Genomic DNA, 24,295 nt, shown 5'->3' with positions numbered 1-24,295 from the left:
AATCAGCTGTATAATGCCAAAATATAGTTGCACCATTGTGAAGGAATATATAAGTCGCTAAATATACGTATATCATTAAACATACTAAATATGAATTCCAATATTTTTGGGGTACTGACTACCAAGAGTGATAACCTAGTAATTAGCCACGCAATATGGTCGGTTGTCAGTTTAACTGGAGAGAGATGGACTAATGAACCAGTCTTCGATAAGTCCGCAATTTTAATTTTCTTGAGTTCGATGGGGAGGCGAGATATCGAGATATTAATTACTGTATATTTTTATGCCTATAAACTAAATTATTTTCCAACTCTTGGCAAGAGATTAAAAGATGTTATTGACCTCGCTTATGCGCTACACCCGACTATCTATTAGGTGCCATATCCTAAGCCTTGTTTAATATTTTTTACCTCTTGATTTATTCGAGGCGAACGTTGTATTCCTTATATTTGCATTATCACAATGTGATCTATTGGTAGAAGGACGTTATTGCCATTTTGATTTTTTATATTTTTATTTCACGGACTTTGAATGGCCAAGGTAAGTGTTCCATCGTAATTTAATGGGCATGGAATTGACGTGCTCCAAAAAAAACTAGATCAAAAATGCCTGATTATGATTATGAATTAAAGTTTTGTTTTATACATGTGAATTTGCGTGCGTGCAGCGAGTTATGCATATTGAAAGGATGATAAGGGAATGATAGATCAAATATCTCGCATTTCGTCTGAAAAATATTCTTTTTTCATGGTATCTTTGTATTGAACTCACATGCATATAAAATTATATCTATGCAGCAGTTCCCGATAAGTCTAAAATGCGATTACATGCATCGCATTCTTATTATGTACGATGGTATACGGTATTATCCTTGATAACGCGAAGTTAAATACACAATGAATCAAATGATATCAATAACCATTCTGAAGTATACTAAAGGATTTTAGCTCTTCAAAATTGCCGTATGAAGCAGAGTTACGACCCATGTTCAACTGATATTGCGGAACATTCTTTTTACATCAGGAACGATATCCCAATTAGCGGATCCACAATAATTAACAGCTGGGTTCATCGGAAATGTCAACGTATGTCAATCCGATGTTCGAATGGGAATCCTTGCAATGATTGTGGAGCAGATTTATCGGAACTGTCATCACCTGCCAATGTGGTATTCGTATTCGCGTGGTAGGGGGAGATGGTCGAGTGTATCAGACCATGTGGTCGGGATTGGGGATAAGATGGATGTTTGCGGCAAGGGGAAAGGGGCGTGTGTGGCGGGTAATTGGGAGGAAATGACGCGATAATGACGTAAGGAGGAGGGGGAGGGGTGGGAGGCAGGAATGTGGGGTGGGGATGTGCGGGCGATATATCGCGTCGTACTCCAAATCCCGACGCCGATAAACACGGCCGACGCGGCCCTAAATCACGTGACGGCCGCGTCCGTCAGCGCGGTAGGCGCTGTATATAGAGTATCTTGTCTCGTCCCAGAGCGGCCGATGCAAGGGGTCTGCTCACCGAGTTCTCGCAACTCCACTCCGTCTACGTCGCAAACCCATGGACAGGGTGGAATCCTCGAATATAATATTAGAGGATTCTCAAGTCCACCGATAGTAAGTATTATTGTCGCTCAGCGCGCATTAAGTCAGATTTCAAAGTCGCCACTCGCGGATCTAACTCGCTAACAGTCATCGCGGATCGCCACTCGCAAACAGTTATCTACATCCACTTTGACGACAAAATACAAGGGAGTAACATATAACTGAGCCAACAAATCATATAAACCACAATTTAAACGCATGCGAGACAGTAGGATTGTTAGGGTTATTTTTACTGCCTTAAATGAAAGTACACACCGAGGGGATACCAGTTTCAGGACTTTTCTTTTCAAAAATTTAATCCTAAAAAGACTAATCAAAAAGCATGGAATACGAGGACCGGCTCAAACGCTCCGAAAGCGCACGATGGTTGCCGAAGGCATGCTGACGTCACACACAGCGAACTTCTCGCGGAACCCGTCAACCCCGTCAACAAGCCTGTGATCCTGGGTCAGCGGAGAAACAATGAGGGTGAAAATGGATGAAATTGGGAATAAGGTGCATAAATATTGCTTTGTACCGCTTTGTTAATCGACCACAATGAGAAATGCCCAAAAATATTTTATTGCGGTGCCTCTCCATTCTTGTGTGCGAAGGAAATGGTTTACTGCAGCAAGGCGAGATGACCAAAAAGTCAACGGCGAGACATAGTATTATTGCTGTGAAGATCATTTTAACACTAGGAGGACGGGAGTTTCGCGCTACCTAGAAGGACGGCTAGGGGTCATTTGACCCCTAAAATGTATTTTGGAATAAAACGCCTAATTTTCAACCAATATTCAGTTTAATCGTATTAATATTTGAATCAGTTCATTAAAAACACTATTTAACATTATTAAATATTATTTCCATCGTCAAAAGTTATTAACAATTATTTTAAAGAATCATGAATTAAACCGTATGTAGTAGTCGATTGCAAATCAAATAATGAAAATACATACACTCAATACAAAATTTGTGTTACATGTTTAAACAATAGGGGTACTGGGTTTACAAAATTTGCATTAAAATTTATAAAACTTATTACTTTGTTGTAATTCTCAGACAGACTATTTTTTCGGCGCTGTTTCCACAAAATATTATTTTGCGCTGAATGCATTCATTGGACGATTTATTCATCTACATCTAAATCCACACACTTACCCGCAAGCCGCTTAAAAGCGTGTGGCAGGGGGTGTTAGGACATCAGCCATTTGCACATGAAAAGGAATTCGGAAAATGGAAAGGAAATTGGTGCAATGATTCAATTTGATGGTATTTGGCACCTTTTTCTTTTTTGTGTCCGTGGAGATATGGCTGTTGGATTTGGAGACGTGTAAATAAATTGATACATGCTATCCATCGTATCTACTCCCGCTTTGTTTTTATTTTGAAATAGGATGGTCTCTGGTATTCTTTTATTCGTTTCGGAAATAGTGTCGTCTGAGATCATGCTGCTGAATGAAAGTACATTATTGTTCTAGTTTGCCTGATTCTACGTAAGAGTATGGCCTAAGGTATTTTTGAACACTCGCGTTGAATGGATTACATGGCTATTTTAGGGGTCATGGATATTTGTGCGTCACGCCTGTTTTTTTCAGATCGTCCATGCAAGAGAAGTTTTCCATTTTTTTATGACTTCCTGCCAGCTGGATGGATGGAAAATAATTGTTATAAGTTACATTTATTCCTGAATTCTTGTATTTTACGGTCACTTTAGTAACTATTTATTTCCCCAACGCTTGATTTGATGGCCAATCATCATCTTTGCCACAATATGGAAATACATTTTGGCTGTATTTTCATTTCACATCTGTCAAAACCCAGTACTCCAAATTTGTCTGATTTATTTGGAATATACCTCATAAAAGGACAGCTGCGATTTGTTGAATAGAGCTGTGCATTTGCTATCATGCCAAAGTCGCCATCGGGTACACTATCTTGGACTTCGTCGCTTCCATCACACGCAGATTTTGATGTATTGGTCAGAATGTCCTTGAACTGATGTTTACGATTCACTTCCAGACTGATCTTCAATATTCCTTTCAGGTATTTGAATCGCGACGATTCTCTTCTCTTGATATATTTCTCGACTTCTTTCTTTCTTCCTCAACTCGCTACTGATATGCATGCAAAACAATCTACAAACGAAAGCGCATTATGGTAGAATCTTCTCTAGCTGCATTGGAGGTATAGAGAGCTGGAGAGCATTAGAAATTCATACAAAAGGACAACATTTTCAGAAGTAACGCTAATTGCCGTTCGAAAGGCAAGGACTCTACCGCCAACCGTATCCTGATTCGTGTCTTCCAGGAACTTGCAGTAATGCTTCTTTTCCGACCTACGTGCGGATTCCAAGGGTAGGATTTACAGTAGAATTTTACAGTCCACCCAAATCATCCGCTCTCTCGAAAGGAGACAGGATTTTTTCTCAGGGCGCAGTGTACAGTCCAACCCTCCTCCCCGAACTCCGATGGGGTCAGGCGGCACTAAGGCTGGACACACGGCAAAGGGGCAAGGCCGAGTGACAGATCCAACAGGACAGAAAAATGAAACAGTTATTCGTAAACCTGATGAGGCGATGATGAAAAATAATGGCTCTAAGAGCTCTGAATCTTGGCCGACGGAACATAAAGCAATGGAATACGTGACGATTTTCCGGTGTGGGTGATACAATAAATAAAACAAAATTTAAATATCATAATTACATGAATTTACGCAAATCAAGGATTGAAAAGGTTTTATTTTCCTTTGCTGCCCAAAAAATATCGAAATATTGTGCACAACAAGTCGCTATGCCTAGGTTTTCGAATACAGATGGGAGCCCTTGGGACGAAACTGGCATTGAACCGGGTACTTCCAGGTTCAAAATGAAGCAAATCATCTACCACACTAGCCTCTTGCTGATTATATGATATACATGACACTAAAGTGCCCAAGGGCAAGAAAATATCGCGAAAACCAGTTGTGGGTCAAATGACCCCTAGCCGTCCTTCTAGGTATAACACGTCATAAAAATTTAAAACAAAATATTATTGTTGAATTTTCACTAATTTATCAAAATATAGACCAAAATGAACAAAGTCAAAGAGTTTCAAAATTTAAAAAAATATTTTAATAAGAGAAAAATAAATTTGAATTCTGAAAATGGGTCAAATGACCCCTGCCGTCCTTCTAGTGTTAATGTTAGAGTTAAATGTATATTAAATGCCATTGTTGCATTTAAGAACTTGAACGTCAGTTAACGTGATTTTTTGTTTTACTTGCGGTCTTCCAAAATAAGTCAATCGGATGAAAACAATTTTAATTTAAGTTATTTGAAGGGAAATAATTTTCAAAATGTTAAGAATGAGTTTTTATGCTACTATTCAATGATCACCGAAGTTAATTAAATGTACCTTCTGATTAAATGTGCGTCATTGATTTGCTCTCAGGAATATTAAAGATTGCCTCCAGAGATATTTTCATCACCATCATGAAAATTAAATTAAATCACAGCTTGGAGAGATTAGGGGAACGGTTCCAAATCATTAAGACAAGAGTTTCTATACCCGCACAACATTACCTCTTATTTCACATTGCTTTAAAATTTTAATATTTTATCCGAAGCATAGCAAATATGATCTACCTTTGTCTTTTCGAGCCAATTACAGAAATGTACAGTCTATAATTGACTGTTTTGAAATCTAAATTCAAAAGCCCTCTGATCCAAAAAAGCAAAATTGACATGGAGTGAGTATAAAAAATGTATTACCATCAAATATTAAGTATCTTTTGTACCAAATGCATTTGTAAATTTAGTTTCCTCTAGTTATGGCGGAAGAATAAGTACCCCAAAACATTTTTTGCCGTGTATTCTTCTGATTCTGTGCTCAGGACAAACTCTTCCTTTAACTGTATACACTGCACAGTATTATTGTCTCTTTTAATTTGGATATAACAAACTGCTGAATCACCGTATTCTTCTCTGGCAGCGCTTAAATAGTTTTCAACCCTTAGGGTGCCTTCACAGCTCTGCGTTGCGAAAACAAATGAAAGGCAATAAGCATCGGCTCCTAAAAATCGGCCCGGAAGCAAATCATCTTATGATTTCGAGCCAAACGCACAATACATACATTGTTTTGTGCATTTTTACGCAATTTCATTTTTTTAAATATTCTTCTTAACTATAAATAGCATAGGAAGTTGCTATGGCGACCATAAAGTCGATAATCATGTACGTAATGATGGCCCTAGCCAATGCATTGTTATTGCCTCAAAGTTTTATTGCCTAACTCAGAATATACGGAAAATAACAAATTACATGCATTCAGTGAACATGAGTAACGTGAAAAGTTATTAAGAACATTTATTTATGATAACTGTTGTTATAACAGATTGTCCCAGTCATGTTATCCAAATAGCTGGAACCGAGCAAATAAGGAGGGAACGATTATAACATATAAATTAGATTTTAAACGACCGTAGTCACCAGCAAGGAGCTATCACGCAGTATTTAGCTTGTGATACCATTGACGGGTGTGTGTTACGCTAATCTAGGCACCTCAGTGATTGTAGCCTGATCTAGGGTTAACATTTGCCTTATATTTCGGAAATACACGAAATTCTATGCTTAACACTTCAAAATAATATTGAATAATGAAATCAATAGCATTTTTCATTCTAATCTTGCGTATTTAAGCTTCCCCTAGGCAAAAATCAATTCGAAATCGCCGGTGTACTGCCGCCTTGATGCAGAGAAAATCCGACACGATCAGATTTTTCTGCGACGACGCAGCTTGCTGGCGACGTGACATCATCAATTCTGAAAGACGGGCTCTGATTGGCTCGTGAGCCACGGTGTCAACGCAACGCCGAACTGTGAAGGCACTCTTAGGCACCTTACACACACCGATTTTGGACGGCCGTCCACATTCCAATAGGAGGGAATGGGAGCTTGCGCACTGACCGACCACGCAACGCCACCGGTAAAAAGACGGTTAGCTACCGGCCATTGCCACTGCGGATCACTGTCGCCGGCTCAACAACCAAGCAGCTTATCGTTTCACTGGTAAAACGCCGGCATATGTCCATATCTAAAAAAGTCCGCTTCCCTAACGGTAAATGGCGAAAATCACTTTAAACGAGATACAGCTGCCAGTCGGCGCTACCGTATCTAATGCGCGCGAAACGGCAATAGATATAACGCTCAACTACCATGTTCTTGGACCTCCTTTAATAGAGTCCCTTTGGTGGAATCTCTCCTCAGTTGAAACCACGAATATTACAAAAGAGGATCCTCAAGTCGGCCCCTTATAAGTGGCTACTTCAGTCACTGACGTAAGAAGTGAATCCCATTTTCACGGGAAAATGAGGTATAATTAGAAATATTAACCTATTTTTACATTCATGATGCTGTGATTTATCGAATACATAACGCATCAATGATGTTCCTTGCATTTTTAAAGACCATATTGCAAAATTATGGAAAAAAGTGAATCGCATTGCACTCACCACCGCATCGTGGACTATTTTGAAAGCCAATTAAAATGCAACCGAAGTGGTAGGAGAAATTAGCCTTCTTTATGGGATGAAATTGGGCCTCTTCTATGCAGTCCCCTTGCTTGGAACAATCCTAACAAGTGTAGAAACTTAGTTTTTCTCGACCGTTGTTTGCAAGAATAAAATAATAATATAATTCCTGTCTTATTTTGCAATGAATTCTCATGGAATAATACAAATCATGATACAAATTAAAACTCAAACTGGACGCGATTAATGTATGGAGGTGATGTTCAGAAGCCGTTGCGACGGTAGAAGGGAATGGTTAGTGGGCTTCTTCGTCAACCGGAGCTGGTTGGCTGGTTAGTTGACCGGAACGGGAGGGCGGCTAAGTCGACAGTGAATCTGGATTAAAGCTCACACACCCAAGAAGTCAGCGGCGCGGTGAGACCGAGCGATAAATGTCCGGCCTAGCATGTGCATCTGGAGGCAGCAGACTGAGCGCGATCGTACAGAGCTCGCGACGCTCTTCAACACCGGCTTATACTTCGAAGGAATGATTTCCTGCAGAAAAGTTTCTCGGGTTTTCGACCAGTTGATGTCGTTCATGTCTCTCGACGTTTCGATCCGCGACTTGCTGATCATCCTCAGGGGATCTTCCGAATGCCGTTCTTCGAAATTTTTTTCCGTATATATACACTCCACCCGAGGTCAGGTGTAACCTGATTGGTTCATGGCGGGAAAACCACAACACGTAATGAGGATGATCAGCATGTCGCGGATCGAAACGTCGGGAGACATGGACGACCTCAACCGGTGGAAAACCCGAGAAACTTTTCTGCAACTGATACGCCGGGAAAACCTAAAATGATTTCCTGGTTTCCCATTGGGTATGGTCTTGGGTGATTAGTCCCAGCATCCCACTGAAATCAGTGGTATCAGAGCGTTGCTCGGACCTCTGTAAGAGAATGAATTTCACAAATATGAAGGTTCTATACCACACGAATAGCTATTGGGATCGCACCGTATAGTAGGTGATTGAAATAATCTAGAAGAGAAGATAGCAAAGAGAGGCAAAGGCTTCTAACAAAGCAATACGTGGAATATCATAATTAATCACTATATACGAAAACAACATTCGAGAAAGAACCTATCAGGGCCTTTAAGGATGTAACTAAATAAATACACAAAGTACCGGCAAGAATTTGGTTCCATATTCTACCCCTGAAGACGATGGCAGACCAGTCTTCGAAAACTTGGGACTAATTATTCCAAACCACACCCGGTGGGAAACCTGAGAATTATTCCTTGGTCATAGCGAATGCTTAAGGAACTGCAAATCAGAAAATTTTAAGACAAAACTCTGGGGACCGCACACGCAACTATTCTGGGCGGCTGGTAAAACACCGGCCGTCCTTATTCCAATCATATATATGATTATAAAATGGTCTTTTTCCGTCATTCCGTACATGCTCCGTTATTACTCCACCTACAGTGATAAATGAGGTACCGTTTTAAACTTTGAGTCACCGGCTTTTGATGAAAAAAACAATCTTTCACAAATTTTCACTATTTATCCATCAATTTGACTTAAAAGTTTCGATTTTTCCATCTTGTTACTCGCTCAAGGTACATCAACTCTTTTTTTATTCTAAACTTCGAGAATGGTTTGAAAACCCGTTAAATCCACACCTAGAGCAAAGAAACGCAGCATAATCCGTAAAAAATATGAGAAATGAAACTAAAGAAGCATGAAGAATGTTAAACCTTCTTTAAGAGAGACATCGTGTGTAAGGAACCTTAAGATAAAGTGTATCAAGAATAAATAAAAATATCTTCTTGAAAGTAATCAAGAATTATTATCAACGGGAATCGACAACAAAAAATGAAAATTGTTCGGAATTCAAGTAATGATTGTGCGTGGGTGAATAGTATAAAATTGTTCTGGATATGAGTGAGAATTAATTATGAAGTTTTTTTTCAGAATTAGAGAATATTATGAATTTATACGTAAAGTATGAGAGTATAGTTCTGCGAAATTTTCGTACGGGTTATCTATAGCGAATAATTGGAGGTCATGGGGGTAGGCACACTAACCGACCACACACACGCACCGATATAAAGTCGGTTGGCAGCCGGCCATTGCCGCTGTGCATCACAACAACTAAGCAAGTGATTGTTTGACCGGTTTAAGTTCGGCATATGTTCAAGCAGAGCTCAACCGGCAAAATATCAGCTAGCCGTCCAAAATCGGTTTGTGCGAAAGGAGCCTATAAGTCTATTTTCTAAATTTAATTCGGTTATAAGCGATTTTCTATGGCCTAAGGATAGCCCCTAAGTTGAAGGATGGGTTATTTTTCTTTTTCCTATCTAGGGGGTACCTAAAACTTGACTAATTTGTAAAAGGCACCGCATCTAACAAGTGACATTTTATGTTGTCATGCGCATGGGAGCTATGCTTTACACAGGAATATTACAATAGAGAATCCTTAAGTCGGTCTCTAAATGTGTTTCTCCCCACCGCGCATTTAAAAGGGCTTACAGAAGTCGCCACTCAAGTAGCTGACGGACAAATTGATCCGAGTTTGACGGGGAAATAAAGTTTTATTAAGGGTGTTGCCCGAAATTTATATACATAACGATGTGATTTATCAAATTCATAACTTTTCAATGATATTCCCTGCAATTACAAACATTGCAATTCAAAATATTTGAGAAAAGTGGATCGCATTGCACTCATTTTTGCGCCGCGGAAATTTTTGAAAGCCGACTAAAATGCAACCAAAGTAGCAAGAGGAATAAATTAGCCTTATGTGAGATGGAATTGGACTTCCTCGATGCAGTCCCCTTATTTTTATACAACAAGGCTGAAACACGCTATTAAAGAGTCATTCGACTTAGTTAGCCAGAATTCCGACCCAGATACCCTGAATGCCCGTCAGGTATGCCACTAGTTTCGCCACAAAGCCATTTCCCTCTTAGGAGAATGATAGACCTGTTTTACAGTAAAAGATTTTTACATTTCTAGTCCACATCGTGGCAGAAGAGACGGAGATTGTTCTTACTGAGTCACTGAGGAAAAACAGCTTAATCACGGTTTAGCGCACAACGTTTTCAAATCAATCTCATAATAAGTGATTTCGTGCTCAGTTACGCACTTGAATGAAAAGCCGTTTGCAACAAAGGTGGAAGTCACCATATAAAAATCAATTAGTTAAGCTTAGAGTCAAGCCCATGTTGCCGGGAGTTCGGGGGTGTATACAGAGGCATCAATATTGCTGGCATTGATCTGTAAACGTCAGTAAAAGAGAAAAGTTAAACAAGACATCGCAATATTTCCCCTGAATTTATTTTAGTACAGCGTTTGATAAAAATTTCAGCGGAAATATTAAATTTTTTATCTAACTAATATTATGACCTTCCACCTTAGTGTACCACAAATGATACAAGTAATAATTTAAGGTCAATCATTATGTAAAATAATGCATAGAGCTAACAAGGCTTAATATTAGTGCCGTAAATGCTTTATCTTATTTTCTTGAAACACGTGATTCAGGTATGGTAGGTGAATGCATTAATAGAGGTGAAAATTGTGTGTTATCACATAAAAAGCATTCTTAATTAAAGAATCGTTGTCCCCTAATTTTTATTGGCACTAATACGGCTGCTGCCTGCTACTCTTTGCCTTAAGTCAAGTGTTATTCATGTCAAAAATGTAATAAACTATGCCTTGACTGCTGCTATTGATCAGAAAACGAAAGTATGTTAAGATACATGGTCATCATTTCTCTTTTCCCGAAAAACGCCTTTTTTTACTCGTGAGAATTTCCGCAGGAAGCTTTCTCGTTGGCGCCAGGATTTCACCACCCCCACTGGTGTCCTGCAATCCTTGATTGATGCGTAAATTCAGGGGGAAAAAAACGTCAGAACAAATAATGTGCTTTCCGACTTAGTATCTGATTTTTTTCCCTTACCCGACGCACCATAAATTAGGGATGCACGCCCAAAATCTGAGACACGAACAGATGAATACACTTCCAAAGGAGGGTAATGATTTTATTCAACTTGGTAATGTTGTTGAAACTGCATATCTAAAAGACGCGTAATAAAATTTCCGTTCCGTTAATGGAATAAAATAAAAATGAAACAATTTTCCCCACAATACCCTTCAATTCAACTCTCTCCCGTTTTCATATGGCCGATGGATATTGATCGCAGGGTACACAAAACATCACTGGACGTCGCAAACGTCCGATAAGGGACTCATATATACCCGCCCGAACCCCTACCAAGTTTTCCCTGCAAAAAAAAATTCCAGTGGTTCCCCATTGGGCACTGAAATCGAAGAAGCAGTGATTCCGATGAGGATGGTCAACGACCTGATATGGCGGACGCCACAGAGACTCATGACTTATCCCATAGGAATGCGCACCGACTAGTTGATATGATTTGCAATTTTGATGAAATGGCGTTCACTACGCATGGGAATATGTTCCACTCTTTGAATAAACTTGCTTAGAAATAAATGTGTTGACGCAGATTGAGTCATTAATTTTAAAAAATTAGTCGCTAAAAAAATTCGGTGTTAATTTTTTTTCTTGAGTCAACTATATCTATTATGTTGATGTTATCATTTGACCTTTCACAAAATAAAATAAATTAAAATTTTCTCACATTCAAATCCCCCCCATAACTTCAGTGCGTGAAGTAATCCTACTCACACACGTGAAGTAATCCTACTCAGCCACGGAGCCGCATACACATTCCGAGTTCATGGTGAGTCCAAATATGAATCTGAAGAGAGGGAATCCTCGCCACGGAGCTCACAAGAAAACTCCGACGGCCCAACCTGTACGTGGACGTGAGTTTCCTCAGTCCTCTATCCGCTAGGACATTTGAGCCTGTATTTTGACTCCTGTCTTGCTAGCCCGGTCGCCTCCGCGTCCGTCCTCGTCGGCTCTTGTCGGCGTACTGGCGAGAGATGCAGGCTACCTCATGTGCCAACCTTCCAAGTTTTTACCGACCCTACCACATCAGTTAGGTGGGGCTCGTGGGTGTCTACATACTTTTGAAAACGATAGTACAATCTGTGTTCAAGAATTAATGTAAACAAATTTTAACAGTATTTTATTGAAGTATTCATTTTTATGTATACGTTAGCTTGTTTTTTCACGTGATTTCCTTAAGAGCCGAGGCAAGAATGGTTGTCAAGGATCACCATGCTTCTCCAAATATTTTTGGTTAAAACTTTGATAGTGTTCCTTATATATCTGCGAGTATTTCAAACGTCATCCAGTATGCATTATTCACAGCAGAAGACGGGATAAAGGGAAAGAAAAACCGTAAATGGGAGGATAGATAGGGATTGATTATTACTTTACTTCAGATTTACCTAGGAACGTTATGATGGTGCAGTTTAATTTTTTCTTTCCTGTACTTAGTATACATTAATTTTGAGCTAAGTCTCGCATATACGAATAATATTTTTTCTCTTGGGTGCTGATAATTGTGATGATCTAGATATAGTTATGGCTTCTTGGATGTAGAACAGCGATCGGCAATTATTGTGAATTCTGCGGCCTAATTTGAGATACGTGTTGTTAGAACTTAGCCATCGATATATTAAAATATTAATTTTACCCTCGAAGAGGCAGCGGCTTTAATGTATTGGCCTAGCCTAAGGCTGCATGGAGGAATCGATCGCTTTTCCATGAAAATATGTTAATGGCATTGCTGATACCTCCAGGATCGAATCAACACATCAATTAGCATCTGATTCCATGCTATAAAAAATCAGGGCATACAGAATTATAATAAAAAAATTATATAGGAAACACTGCTACAAGCATATCGATGGCTTGGTTCTAACAACACGTCAAAAATAGCAACTTTTCATGAGAGCAAAGAAACGATTATTTTTTTGCTTGTACCCTGATATTAAAAACCAAAAGTTCATAAAACTGAAAAAGAAGCTTTATTTGCAAACAAAGAGTTGTTTTTTGCGTTTATTTTAATTTTTTAATGTTATAACACTTCGTTTAAAATACCTATCTCAAAACGGCCTAATTTGAGATACGTGTTGTTAGAACTTAGCCATCGATATGTTAAAATATTAATTTTACCCTTGAAAAGGCAGCGGCTTTAATGTGTTATTAAGTGGACAGCTCGCTCTGTCATTATCTTTTATATTAATCTCCAGTATTTCTGTTAGTATTTATCACGCTACTTTTGTAATACTGCGTGAATCCAAGTAAAGTAAGTTCTAAAGATATCTCAGTGTATTTGTGTACAAGTATGGTAGACGAATGAAGGGTGAAAATGATTTGCAAACTTTCAATGTGAATAGGAAATCGTGGCCGCGAACGGGAGCATTGAGCTAAATTTTTCCCTCCTCACACGGCCTGCGATTATGGAAGGATATGCCCAAAAGTTAAGCAAATTTCACCTTAACAGCCGTGGTAGAATGGTTTATTCCCGTCGAACGTGCTTTGATCAACAGAATGAATATTTAACGTGAATCAGGGCAATTTTTCCGTCCTTCCTCTCCGTTACCGTGTTCAACTCTTTATTCAACCACAATTTTTTCCTGCCGTTATTTTTTATGCTAGGGGTATGAAAAGGGTGCATTCTCCCCTCTTTTTAGTCAAAAATGAAAAAAGGAAAATTTTGTTTACGCATCAAAGCCTCCCTAGCAGTGATTTAAGTGTGCTTCATGGCCGAGGTGGTGGAAAGTGTGACCCGCAGAAGTCAGCCTTCATTTATTTTTCAAGAGCTTCAAGTTTACTGCATTTCACGCACAAATTTAGCGTTTCTACTCAGATGTTGTGGCCATGGGCCATTTTTACTTAGGAAAATCTACCATATAAGGTACGTTTTGTGAAAAGCAGTGGGTAAAAAGCATACCTAGTACCTGTGCGACTTTATTCTCGATTTCATTTTCCTTCATTTCATCGACAAAATTACCTTCATTTATCCAACTCATATCCCTGTTCACCTATTACCCAATTCTCGAGTTTCCCAAGTATTAATGGCTTTAGCGTTTCCTCTACGTTTAAAAAGTGAGGACTCATATCATTTGTTTTAATTTACTAATAATACAAAAGTACATGAAATAAATATTGACAAAGACTTGGAATGAGACACCCTTTTAGACTTTCACCTGCCTTAAGGGTTGCCGTTTTACTCAATAACAAATAATCCAAAATTTTAATTTAGATTTTGCCCGTGCTGCATACATATTTTTATCTTTTTTTTCACTTTTACCTACAGCTTGAGTGCCAAAACTGAAACTAAGTATACAAAATGCATAAAGTAAATACAGAACCCAAAATTGCAAATTTATTACACAAAGAAAATTTTAAAAATTAAAAAATACTACAACACTTCACAATACCCCTGAATCACTCCTCGAGTTGTTGGCGGTGGCTTTTATTTTAAATAAGTGAGCAAAAACTCAATCTAAACTATAATATCAAGCAATTAATTTCTAACCGATTTCAAAAACTTCATTTTACAACTTATTTTGATAATATCCGCTAATATCATTTATATTTTATTACAATTTCATCCCCCTGCCTGCTACGCCGAGTACTTTATTGTAGTTTTTTTTTCATTTTACACTATCCTCTTTTCCTCACTTATTTTCAACAGACTTGTTCTATCTTCATCATCTCTCTGTTCATGTTTCCACACAATATATCTATGCGCTATTTACCTAGCTAGTACCCATTTTTATGCCATTGCATCTCGATACTCAAGTAATATCTGTTTAAGGGCGTTCACTATATTCAATGTCTGGAAATATGTAAGTCAAATAGGTTTGCCATGCAAAATTACACTTTTTCAAGACCTCATCTTTGAGAATGAAAAATCGTATCAAGATCTGATTATCGATGGGTGCCTGAATTTACTCAGTTAAAATAACGAACTACCATTTTTCATTTTAGGCAACATTTCGTGGGTGGTCAGCAGATCCAGAAAATAAAATAATAATTACACTTTAGTGGAGAAGATGCTTTCTTTAGTATGCAAGAAAAGAATACTTACAGATAACATTATGTAAATGTATTTCCTTTAATGTGGGAATTTGTAGCTTAAGTTGCTTTAATGTAAGTGATACTTCGAAGCAAGGGTGCATACGATAGTAGAAAAATACTTTATAATGTAGTCTCTCCGCCTTTTAGTTACGGGGAGACTATTATAATACTTTACTCTTGTTACATGTCAATCAGACGTTCGTGGATCTCTTCATTTCCCGGGTTTTCGCCGAGTTTTGTTGTCATAGTGGACGACACTTTCGTCAGGATTCCACCAGGCGTTTTCAGGTCGAAGTGAGTCACTCGTCACCTCTGACAACAAAACGCGGCGACAACCCGGGAAATGGAGAGATCCACGAGTTCTGAACGCCACGGAAGACTAAGAGACAAGACCAATCATACGTACTGTTTATTCCTAAATCTATTAATTTTCAAACGCTCTTTATCACGCGTTTCTTGCATGGAGTAAAGCGCACACTTTAGTTGTTCAAATAGATTTAAAAATGGATCCGAGTATCTCATGCTTAAATTTTTTATTTATGGGTCCTTTAGAAATACAACGCTTGAGGTTCCCATTTATCCAATATTAAGAGTGCAACATAATAAGAGTAATGGCTCTCCTCAAGGTTAAGTGAATAACGTCCTCTCATACTGGCATCAGGTCGTTGTATGCGCTGAAGGGAATATTTGACTTCCGCACTCAAAGGAAGATACGAAGAATCGGGTGCTCGGTTAGAAATAGCCGCGCTGTACTTTTGAAGGGCAGATCAAGAGCAGAGTATGTGCGTATGATGTGGGTTTTTTATCTAATTTTAAAGTCTACCACTCGCATAAAATATCTAAATGGCGATATGAATATATCGCAGGACAAATAAGGCGGGGAATTTCCTCCATAGATGTTGAAAAACGATGGTTCATAAATAGGAAGAAATATCCTTTTTCCCTTCATTAATTTCATAAAAGTTCATATTTTTCCATGGCTGCATGGTTAGTAAGACTTAAATTGAAGAGGCCATTCAGCCTCTGAAGAAAAAAGATATGATTTCTGACATGAACTGTTCGAAAGGAGCCGAAAACCTTTTATCAATAGAGTTTGCATAAAATATAAATTAAGAATAATTGAAAAAGGAATATTTTGCGTTTGGAATTGAGAATTTAGGTATCTTATTATTTTAATGGTGCCTTTTTGGTGGTAAATCTCTATGCACACCTAATACTACATCTTTTTTGCGTATTGAGTTACCATATTTATTTGTCGCGACAATTAAAACCTTAGAAGTGGTCGTGAATTCGTTACAAAAATATAAATAAATATTTAATGCTCTGGCGAGAAATGTATTACTAATTGGGGGATATAGACCTAAAAAATAAATTTTCTGATCCATCAAACAACGTGAATCCATTGTTATGGGTCATTGTTTTGCTACAGGAAGTTTTCCTTCAAATCTTTTTATGTTTCAAAACAATGAGAAGTATAAGGGCTTATTGGAAGGCTTCATTCATTAAAAGAGCGATTCAATATCATGCACGTTTAATACTCGGATGAAAGGTATTAAAATGGGCTTCTGCTTGAACAAAAAAGACCCATTATGAAAACTCGCTTTGATTTTTTAATGATAATGAAACCCAATTTTCGCCCTGAAAAAGCACTTTTGTCTGGTTATGTGTGACCATAATGGCCAGAAGGTGATTGAAACAATTTTTTAGGTGAATTTATCGGTCGCACTAGGAATTACGAGAATAGGGATGACAACCGAGGTAAATGGATTGTGAATATTGTGAAATAGCGTCTCAAGTAAAATGATTTAGCACCAATATAAATTGAAGGAGATTATATTGCATTTTAGTTTCAAAGGGCACGTAATCATATGCTGATAGGAAAAGTAATTTTCTTGAGTATGTTATCCGAAGTGCGGTATGGAGAAGTACTTTTCTTGAGTTGATTTATGTTAAGAGAATGTTATGTGAGTAATTTCATGGGTATCGACTCACAAATTTACAAGCAATTTTTAAATTGGCCAGTGCCGTTTCCTTTTTTTAATGTTCACGGAAAATTCGCAGTGTAAAATCTAAATATATAAATTAGACACAGAAGATACATATAGATGATTAAGTGTCCAAAAATACAAATTACACAACGAAGGAAAAAAAGAAAAACACTTCCTAATAGCCCTGCATCACTCTTCGTGTGTTGGCGGCGGCTCTTATTTTATTAAAGTGAGCGAAAACTCAACCCCTGCATTTTTAAGCAACCAATTTCGGAGTGATTTCGCAAACACCATTTCACTACTCACTTCGGTCGGATCTGGCGGTAGAGAGCAAATTGTTTTGGTCCCAAAAATTAAAGGACTGTCTACACTGGGTGGATAAAAATTGGGCCTCGAAATGTAACCCCTGAGTAGCTGATACCAATAGGAACCAAAATTACCAATGATGTCGAAAATGCATTTTGTGCCAAGCGCTCCGACAGGACGTGAGCTTGTCCTGTTGCCGCAGGCTCTGGACAACTCATGACCTTGATTGCTTTGCCTACAGGAGATCGTGATGCATCCAAGGCAGCTCACTAGCTCAGTGGTAGCGCGTTGGAGATCATTAGTTGTCCAGAGCCGCAACAGTGCGAACTCGCGGGCTATCGGAGCATCCTGCGCAAAATTTCTGTAAACCTAAATATCATTAATAATTTTGGTTCCTACTAGTACCAGTATTGTTTAGTTTGAAATAAAGGCGTACCCCCGGGCGTATAGCCTGGAATTCAGACTTTACACCTGATAACATTCCATTCTCCCTTTTTTTAGTATCAGCTACCCAGGGTTAACATTTCGTGACATAATTTTTCCACCCTATATAGCTCCTTTTATCGCCTAGAGATCACTAAATTATAAGAATTCCACGTAATTAAATTAAGGTCCAAGTTATCGCTTGGGATTTTGAAGCTTTTAACCTGGGAACGAAGTAAAGGCTTTCATACGGAATATGTACGTGAACTATAATGTATTGCGCGTCCTGTTTGGGAACTTCATCGCCTAACGCCCATCTTTCTCTGTCCGCAGGTGGTTCCGCAAAATGGAGGGCATCTTCCGCCTGGAGACGGTCACTGAGAACGAGCGCCGCTTCCTGCTTGGTGGCTCTCTCGTTCTCCGCAACGTGCAGGCAGAGGACGCCGGCTTCTACGTGTGCTCCGCCAACAATTCTGCCGGAAGCGCAAGCCTCGAGGTTCAGCTGCGCGTGGTGGCGCCCGTGGGCGTTCACGTCCAGCCTTCCAGCCTGCTCGTTGACTCTGGCCAGAGCGCCGAGTTTGTGTGCGTGGCCACGGGCCTCCCGCCGCCCGACACTTGGTGGCTCAAGGACGGGCAGCGCGTCCGCTTCGACACAACCTCGGCCACAGTGACCGGCAATGGCGAGAGGATCGTGGTGGCGTCCGCGCAGCGTGAAGATCAGGGCATGTACCAGTGCGTGGCGCAGAGTGAGAACGACATGGCGCAGAGCACGGCTGAGCTGCGCCTCGGAGGTGAGTCTGGCACATTTTTGTTTGATAGGGCTGTATGATGGTTTGGTGTATTTACTTATCTCGTAGTGCCTACCTGCGTGCTCTGCACACAAGGTGACCATCTTGCTGGGCTACTGGGTTTTACCTTGTTGTTTATGGTGGACTAATCATGTGAATTATCGCCCAATCGCGGTAATCATGGGCCAATTGCGAGAAAAGGTAAAAGGGATTTGGGGGACATGGAATTAATTGTAGGATGGCAGTGCCTGGATCTCCTTTGCTAGAGTTTTTCACAGGATAACCACTGCAGTGGAGAGGCAGGAACTGATTGCGGGTTGCCGCTGTTTGCCTCACGTTTTGTGGGCAGGCTGTTTTTGTTCTATTTTTGCCCGCACCTTTACGTAATGTCAAGACACAGCGCTGAAACCAAGTCAAAATTGTGCGTGCAGAAATTCGGCGTCGAAAGCAAATCACGCGATGTATTTTAAAAAGCAATCATCGTGTTATGCGAGCACAAATAAACTCGTCTCACGACGTGCACCTACGGACGAGAATTGTTTGTTTGAATTCAATGCCACCGGGCTACTTTAACTCCAGCCACGAATCCCTTCATACCGTTGTGATGTGGTGAATGTCTGTCGCCCAAGCGTCGCTCCATCTTCTGTCGGCGGAGGGCATTTTATTTTCTCATTATATGCGTGCGGACCACTTCGACTCCGATCCAAAAATTCACTCCCTGCCATTCTCAACACATGGCACACGTATGCGAGTCAGCAGGCCACGAAATTTACCTTGAACGCCGGCAGAATGACACGCTACAAACTTAATTTAAGTGAATGATATCCGACTCATTATAGATCCGCGTTAAAGTTATATATCCACAGTTTTACATGAATAGCCATTAGAAACGTTTTCACAGTCGTTTACGGGGTAGACCTGAAATATTACATATTTATTAGGCGCAGATTTAAGGCTCTCAACCTATTGTGGCTTGATTGAAGCCCTTTCTACATTGATATGCCATCTTTAATGGACCACGAGGACCAAACTTATAGTACCATTAGCGTTGGTAGAATTACCTTGGGAATCAATCAAACTAGATAGTTGTCTACGCAGTAGCCCGGAAAGCCCGATGTCCTTTGCCCGATTCCAGGTAGAGGGGAATTTTTTCTTAAGGCAATTCATGTTAAATTTTACCTTAGCACACGTGGTAGGCTTTAAATATAAAAAATATATCCACGGTTCCTATAAATTCTTTCCTCAGCGCCCTACCAGGACAACTTGAGGTCTCCAGACTATCCATTGGAGGGCAGAGACTTACGAAAACCAACATTTAAGAGTTGAAAAGCGCGGAGACAGTAGTTTGGTCATCACCGGAGGAGTCCAGGCTTTTACCTCAGTGGCCACTACGCCTTTGCCTCGACATTTTTCTCAGACTATTTGGTGACTGATCGCTAGCACGTGTGCAACGCCTAGCCCCATAAAATCTCTTCGCATCAACATGTCACTCATATTCTCTTTCACTACTGAGGGTCCCGACAGAAAGTTTTGATTTCAATGTTTTGTTTTTGTACTTTTTATTCCTGCCTTTATTTGAAAGGTATGCCATCAGAGCTTAAGTATGAAATGCAGATGAAGATGCTATGCCCCCACAAACTGTTCCTGTAGCCACTCTTTAGAAAAAAATAATATTTATAGCACGATATCTTGTCCTCTTTCCTTATCATCAATCTTTATTTTAATCATTGCCCAAACATTTTGAGTGGCAAATTTTTTGCCTAAATCTTTATGCGTAATAATGTTTGTTGCATACCTAAATTTTCATTTATACATCTTACTCGTCGAATTTAAGACGACGAATATAATGTAGCATATTTTTTTTCTATCTTATATCGTCCAACTTAAATCCTTTCTGCAGGGCCTTTGCAAGCAAAATTAGCTACAGCCATCAATATTAACGCTGAAAATATCCCATATTTAGCTCTACTTCATATATTTATCGTCCAAAAAATATAATAAAAACATTGAAATACTTTGCATTGATTTAAAAGAGCGTTTTTCCTTTTCTCTTTCTTTCTCTCTTTCATAATAGTTAAGAGGTCGAGTTGCACACAGCATGGTAGCATGAATAAGGGCCTCGGCTGCGACCCTGATCTTGCAGTCTTGTTTATTCAAATATCAAACAAATAAAACTAAAGTTAGGTATCTGAAAGAGATACTAAAGTGGTCCTACTAGCTGCCCATGATTACGATATGTTCCTGTTAATTGGCTATTTATTTTTTTGCGAGCAGGCACTTTCTTCTCTCGTTTATCGTACCACTTAGAACGGATTTTGTAAGCAGTTTTGTTTATACATTTCTGTAAATAATGCGTAATACATTAGGCCCATAAAAAATCCTTTCGTAAGAATCAAATTCACTCATACCCATGATTTCTTCACTTTTTCATTGTGTTTCACCATTTGCAGAGTATTTAAGAATTATAGCCAATATATTAAGTTTACCCACCATAAAAATTGTATTTATATTTATTTTCACCGTTTAGTCTGAAATACCTGGTAGCGACATGTTATACACGTCAACATTTATTTCATACGCATTAACATGTTAAAATCCAGTCCACCTTTTTGTGTTCATTGTATCGGTAACTTCACATATCACTGCCTAGCTGCTTCATTTTTCATATAACTATCTATTGTTTAAATTTATTCCGCTTTCATACCTGAGAAGAGTTAACCTGCTTTTCACATTTCGTCATATCTCCCTTCAACACCTTTATCAAATTTACGCAGTTCATCGATTTCTGCCGACTCCTAGAATTTTGCTTAGTTCGCTTTTGTCGCTCTTTGAAAGATATTGTCACATAACTAGCTAATGACGAAGCTTAAAGTTTTTAGATAGATCTTCGTGTCTCCACACATTTCCACAAGGTGTGGTATATTCCGGACAATAAACCTAAGTTCCTTTAAAACTTTGGAGAAGGATAGCCAAAGTTGAAAATTTATTTAACCATGGCTAAATATTTGGACGTGCATTTTAAAAATGGATTCAAAATAATTCACCACGTATAGAGACTGCTGAACGTAGAATGCAAGGCCGTGAATTTAATAAGATCGTACATGGCGTAAACGTTAGTGTCATAAAAATATTGGTCAGTAATGCCCATGCCCGACAGTCTTCCTATGATATTTTTATCGCCTTTTTAGTCAATTAAGACATTGCGGATGCCACGGTCATCTGTGATCGTCCTAAAATTAAAAAACATTCCCATAAAAGAAATACATTCTTTTATGCAAAAACAGCTTCTACAATTAACCAAGAATATCTTATTCTATAATTTGGCTAAAAACGCTGGTCATGCTATGTTTGCCACGAGCAACTTTTATTCCTTCATGTTTCTCCTGGGTTATTTTACGACAAGAAAACCAATTTACGATGCGAAATTCTCTGAGAGCCTCGTAGCATTGCCTTTATAGGCTGAAACTCGAAATTTGAAATGATGAAGATTTCGCCAAGAATAAAGGAACTAATTCTTAACATTTTTCACGAGTATCGAAAATGCATTTAAGGGAATAGCATATCTTATAGAAGCAATTCACCTATCTAATTAGATATTTCTTATTGATATAAAAGCAAATAATCTCCATGTAATATTTGCTGCGATTCTAAATAATCACGGAGGATTAATTATCCATACTTATCCACCTTGACGTGGTTCGGAAACGGGTGCCTTCAATGTCTGATTTTTCTTAACACTTGCACTTGCAAGTGCACTATTAGGTTACTTGCTGAGTTGTACCACTATATGGCCTTTGCTTTCCTAAATTAAGTTGCACCTTAGTCTACATTACGCTACAATTATGACATGTGTTACGTGCATTAAATAATGTCTTTAATAATTCACGCAACTTACACCTTAACCTGTGTAGAGGCCCGGAGAAAAGATGCCATTCATCGTATATTTTCCTCGAAAGTTATTGAGGATATGCTGAACCTTTGGGAGTAGTTCTTCGGTCTCCTTTACATACTTCAGGTCATCTCTTCGTTTATAATTCCCCCTACAGCGGTACTCCAAGCTGGCAACCGGATATAGATACGGAGAAGTGAACCAGACGTGTTAAATTGAAATCTTGTACCTTTTGCCGGAACCGACTCTTTCCACGGCCCTGATTCGTTCCCCCCTTCTCTATGCACAGTCAACTCCCACTCAACGTACCCCCCCGCCCCTCAGGTCGGAAAGAAGAGCATAAATTTCATTGTAGAGCAAACTGAGGTCGGGAATACATTTATACATATAGATATTTTATTTTTTTCCCTCCTTCATCTCATTCTGGGTTTCCACGAGAAATAATGGATTGAGTTAGTAGAGCGGAATATGAAACTTGATTTGAAACTGAAAACTTCATAGCCGCAGGGATTCTCTTCCACGTCTCTTTGCAAATTCCCCACCCCTCCCCTGTCCCGCCCGTTTCCGATTGATTCAGTAGGATTGCGATTCGTACAAGAAAGGAGATTATCTACTGGATGAAATTTGGCACCCTTCCATATTCCCGTCGCCTAGGCATTTTTTTATACGGGGTTACGTACATCAAGTGACCTAATTACACCAGATGACGGATGTGGGTAATTAATTGGAATGAGTTTTCCGAGAAATTCGATGCGTATTATAAGTCATTCCATGAAATGCTCCGTACATGTCAGGCCATTCCATTTAAAAGAATTCTCTGCCGTGGAGCTAATTTGTTAGCTAATGTACATAGGTATTGATAAGATGAGCCCTTCAATGAAAAGTTGGCGCTGAGAATTTTGGATAACATTATAAGCTTAATGCCACACGAATAGTGCAATATAGGAGAATCACGAACAATCGACGGGATTGATGCGGTGATGTGCGAATGATATTGGTTCTCACGGTTTAATTTCGTCCCTCCAAAAGAAATTAAAGCCTGAAAATACCGTAATTCTCCACCAAAAATCGCCAGTAATTATATTAGGGACTGGAATTCATCAAACCATTTCCGCCAACCGTAGCCATAGTCTACATCCTACCATTCTAAGTATGCTATACTTTCCAAATAAAAATCCGTACTCTTATTTATCCGTCACAAATATGTTGTTGAAGCTTGCTATAGCTCACTCCACTAATTGCTATATTTTTAAGCCGTTCTAAAGAAACCCACTGACGGAAAGAGACGGTTACGAAACGGAAATTCAACAATGACGCCAAATTTCTGTAAATTAGATGAACTACCAAAAAGTAAACAGGAAATGGCATTTTATAGATTATTTTAACATTTCTTCTTCCAATGCTATGCTTACCTTGAAGATTCATCCTTTCTCTTGGGGTCACTCGTAGAAATTGAGTATCATTAGATTCTGACCTCCTTACCGTCCAGTAACGCTGTATCGCTACGGTTCAGTCTGTGGAAATAAGTAATTATATCACAAAAATATTTCACTGGATTATTAGAGATGTTGATAGGAGCAACGTACGTAAATATCTTCACAATCGTAAGCAGAAAGTTTTATGGGTGGAAAGGGATTAAAAAAATGAAATGGAAAAACATAATCAACTACTTTTTGTTGATATAAAATACATTTTAACATAGTTTTCCTCTCCCTTCAACGATTATAATGCAACATTATGTTCATTCAGAATTCACATTCAGATTGCAGTAGAAATGGATGATCAAGTTCATCTCGGAGAGTATGAAGGA

At 38.9% G+C, this 24,295-nt stretch overlaps 1 protein-coding gene across 2 annotated transcripts in view; it reads left to right on the top strand.

The window, feature by feature from the left end:
• The window catches only part of LOC124171419 (Down syndrome cell adhesion molecule-like protein Dscam2), a 578,614-nt gene that overhangs the window by 383,456 nt on the left and 170,863 nt on the right, over window positions 1–24,295 (top strand). For both annotated transcript variants that reach the window (XM_046550593.1, XM_046550594.1), the window contains exon 6: window positions 18,142–18,599. In XM_046550593.1, coding sequence (XP_046406549.1) covers window positions 18,142–18,599 — 458 coding nt within the window. The remainder of the gene's footprint in view (window positions 1–18,141; window positions 18,600–24,295) is intronic.

This window comes from Ischnura elegans, chromosome X (genome assembly GCF_921293095.1).
Source record: "Ischnura elegans chromosome X, ioIscEleg1.1, whole genome shotgun sequence".
Classification (NCBI taxonomy): domain Eukaryota; kingdom Metazoa; phylum Arthropoda; class Insecta; order Odonata; family Coenagrionidae; genus Ischnura; species Ischnura elegans.
This window is presented reverse-complemented; position numbering and strand designations above follow the sequence as displayed.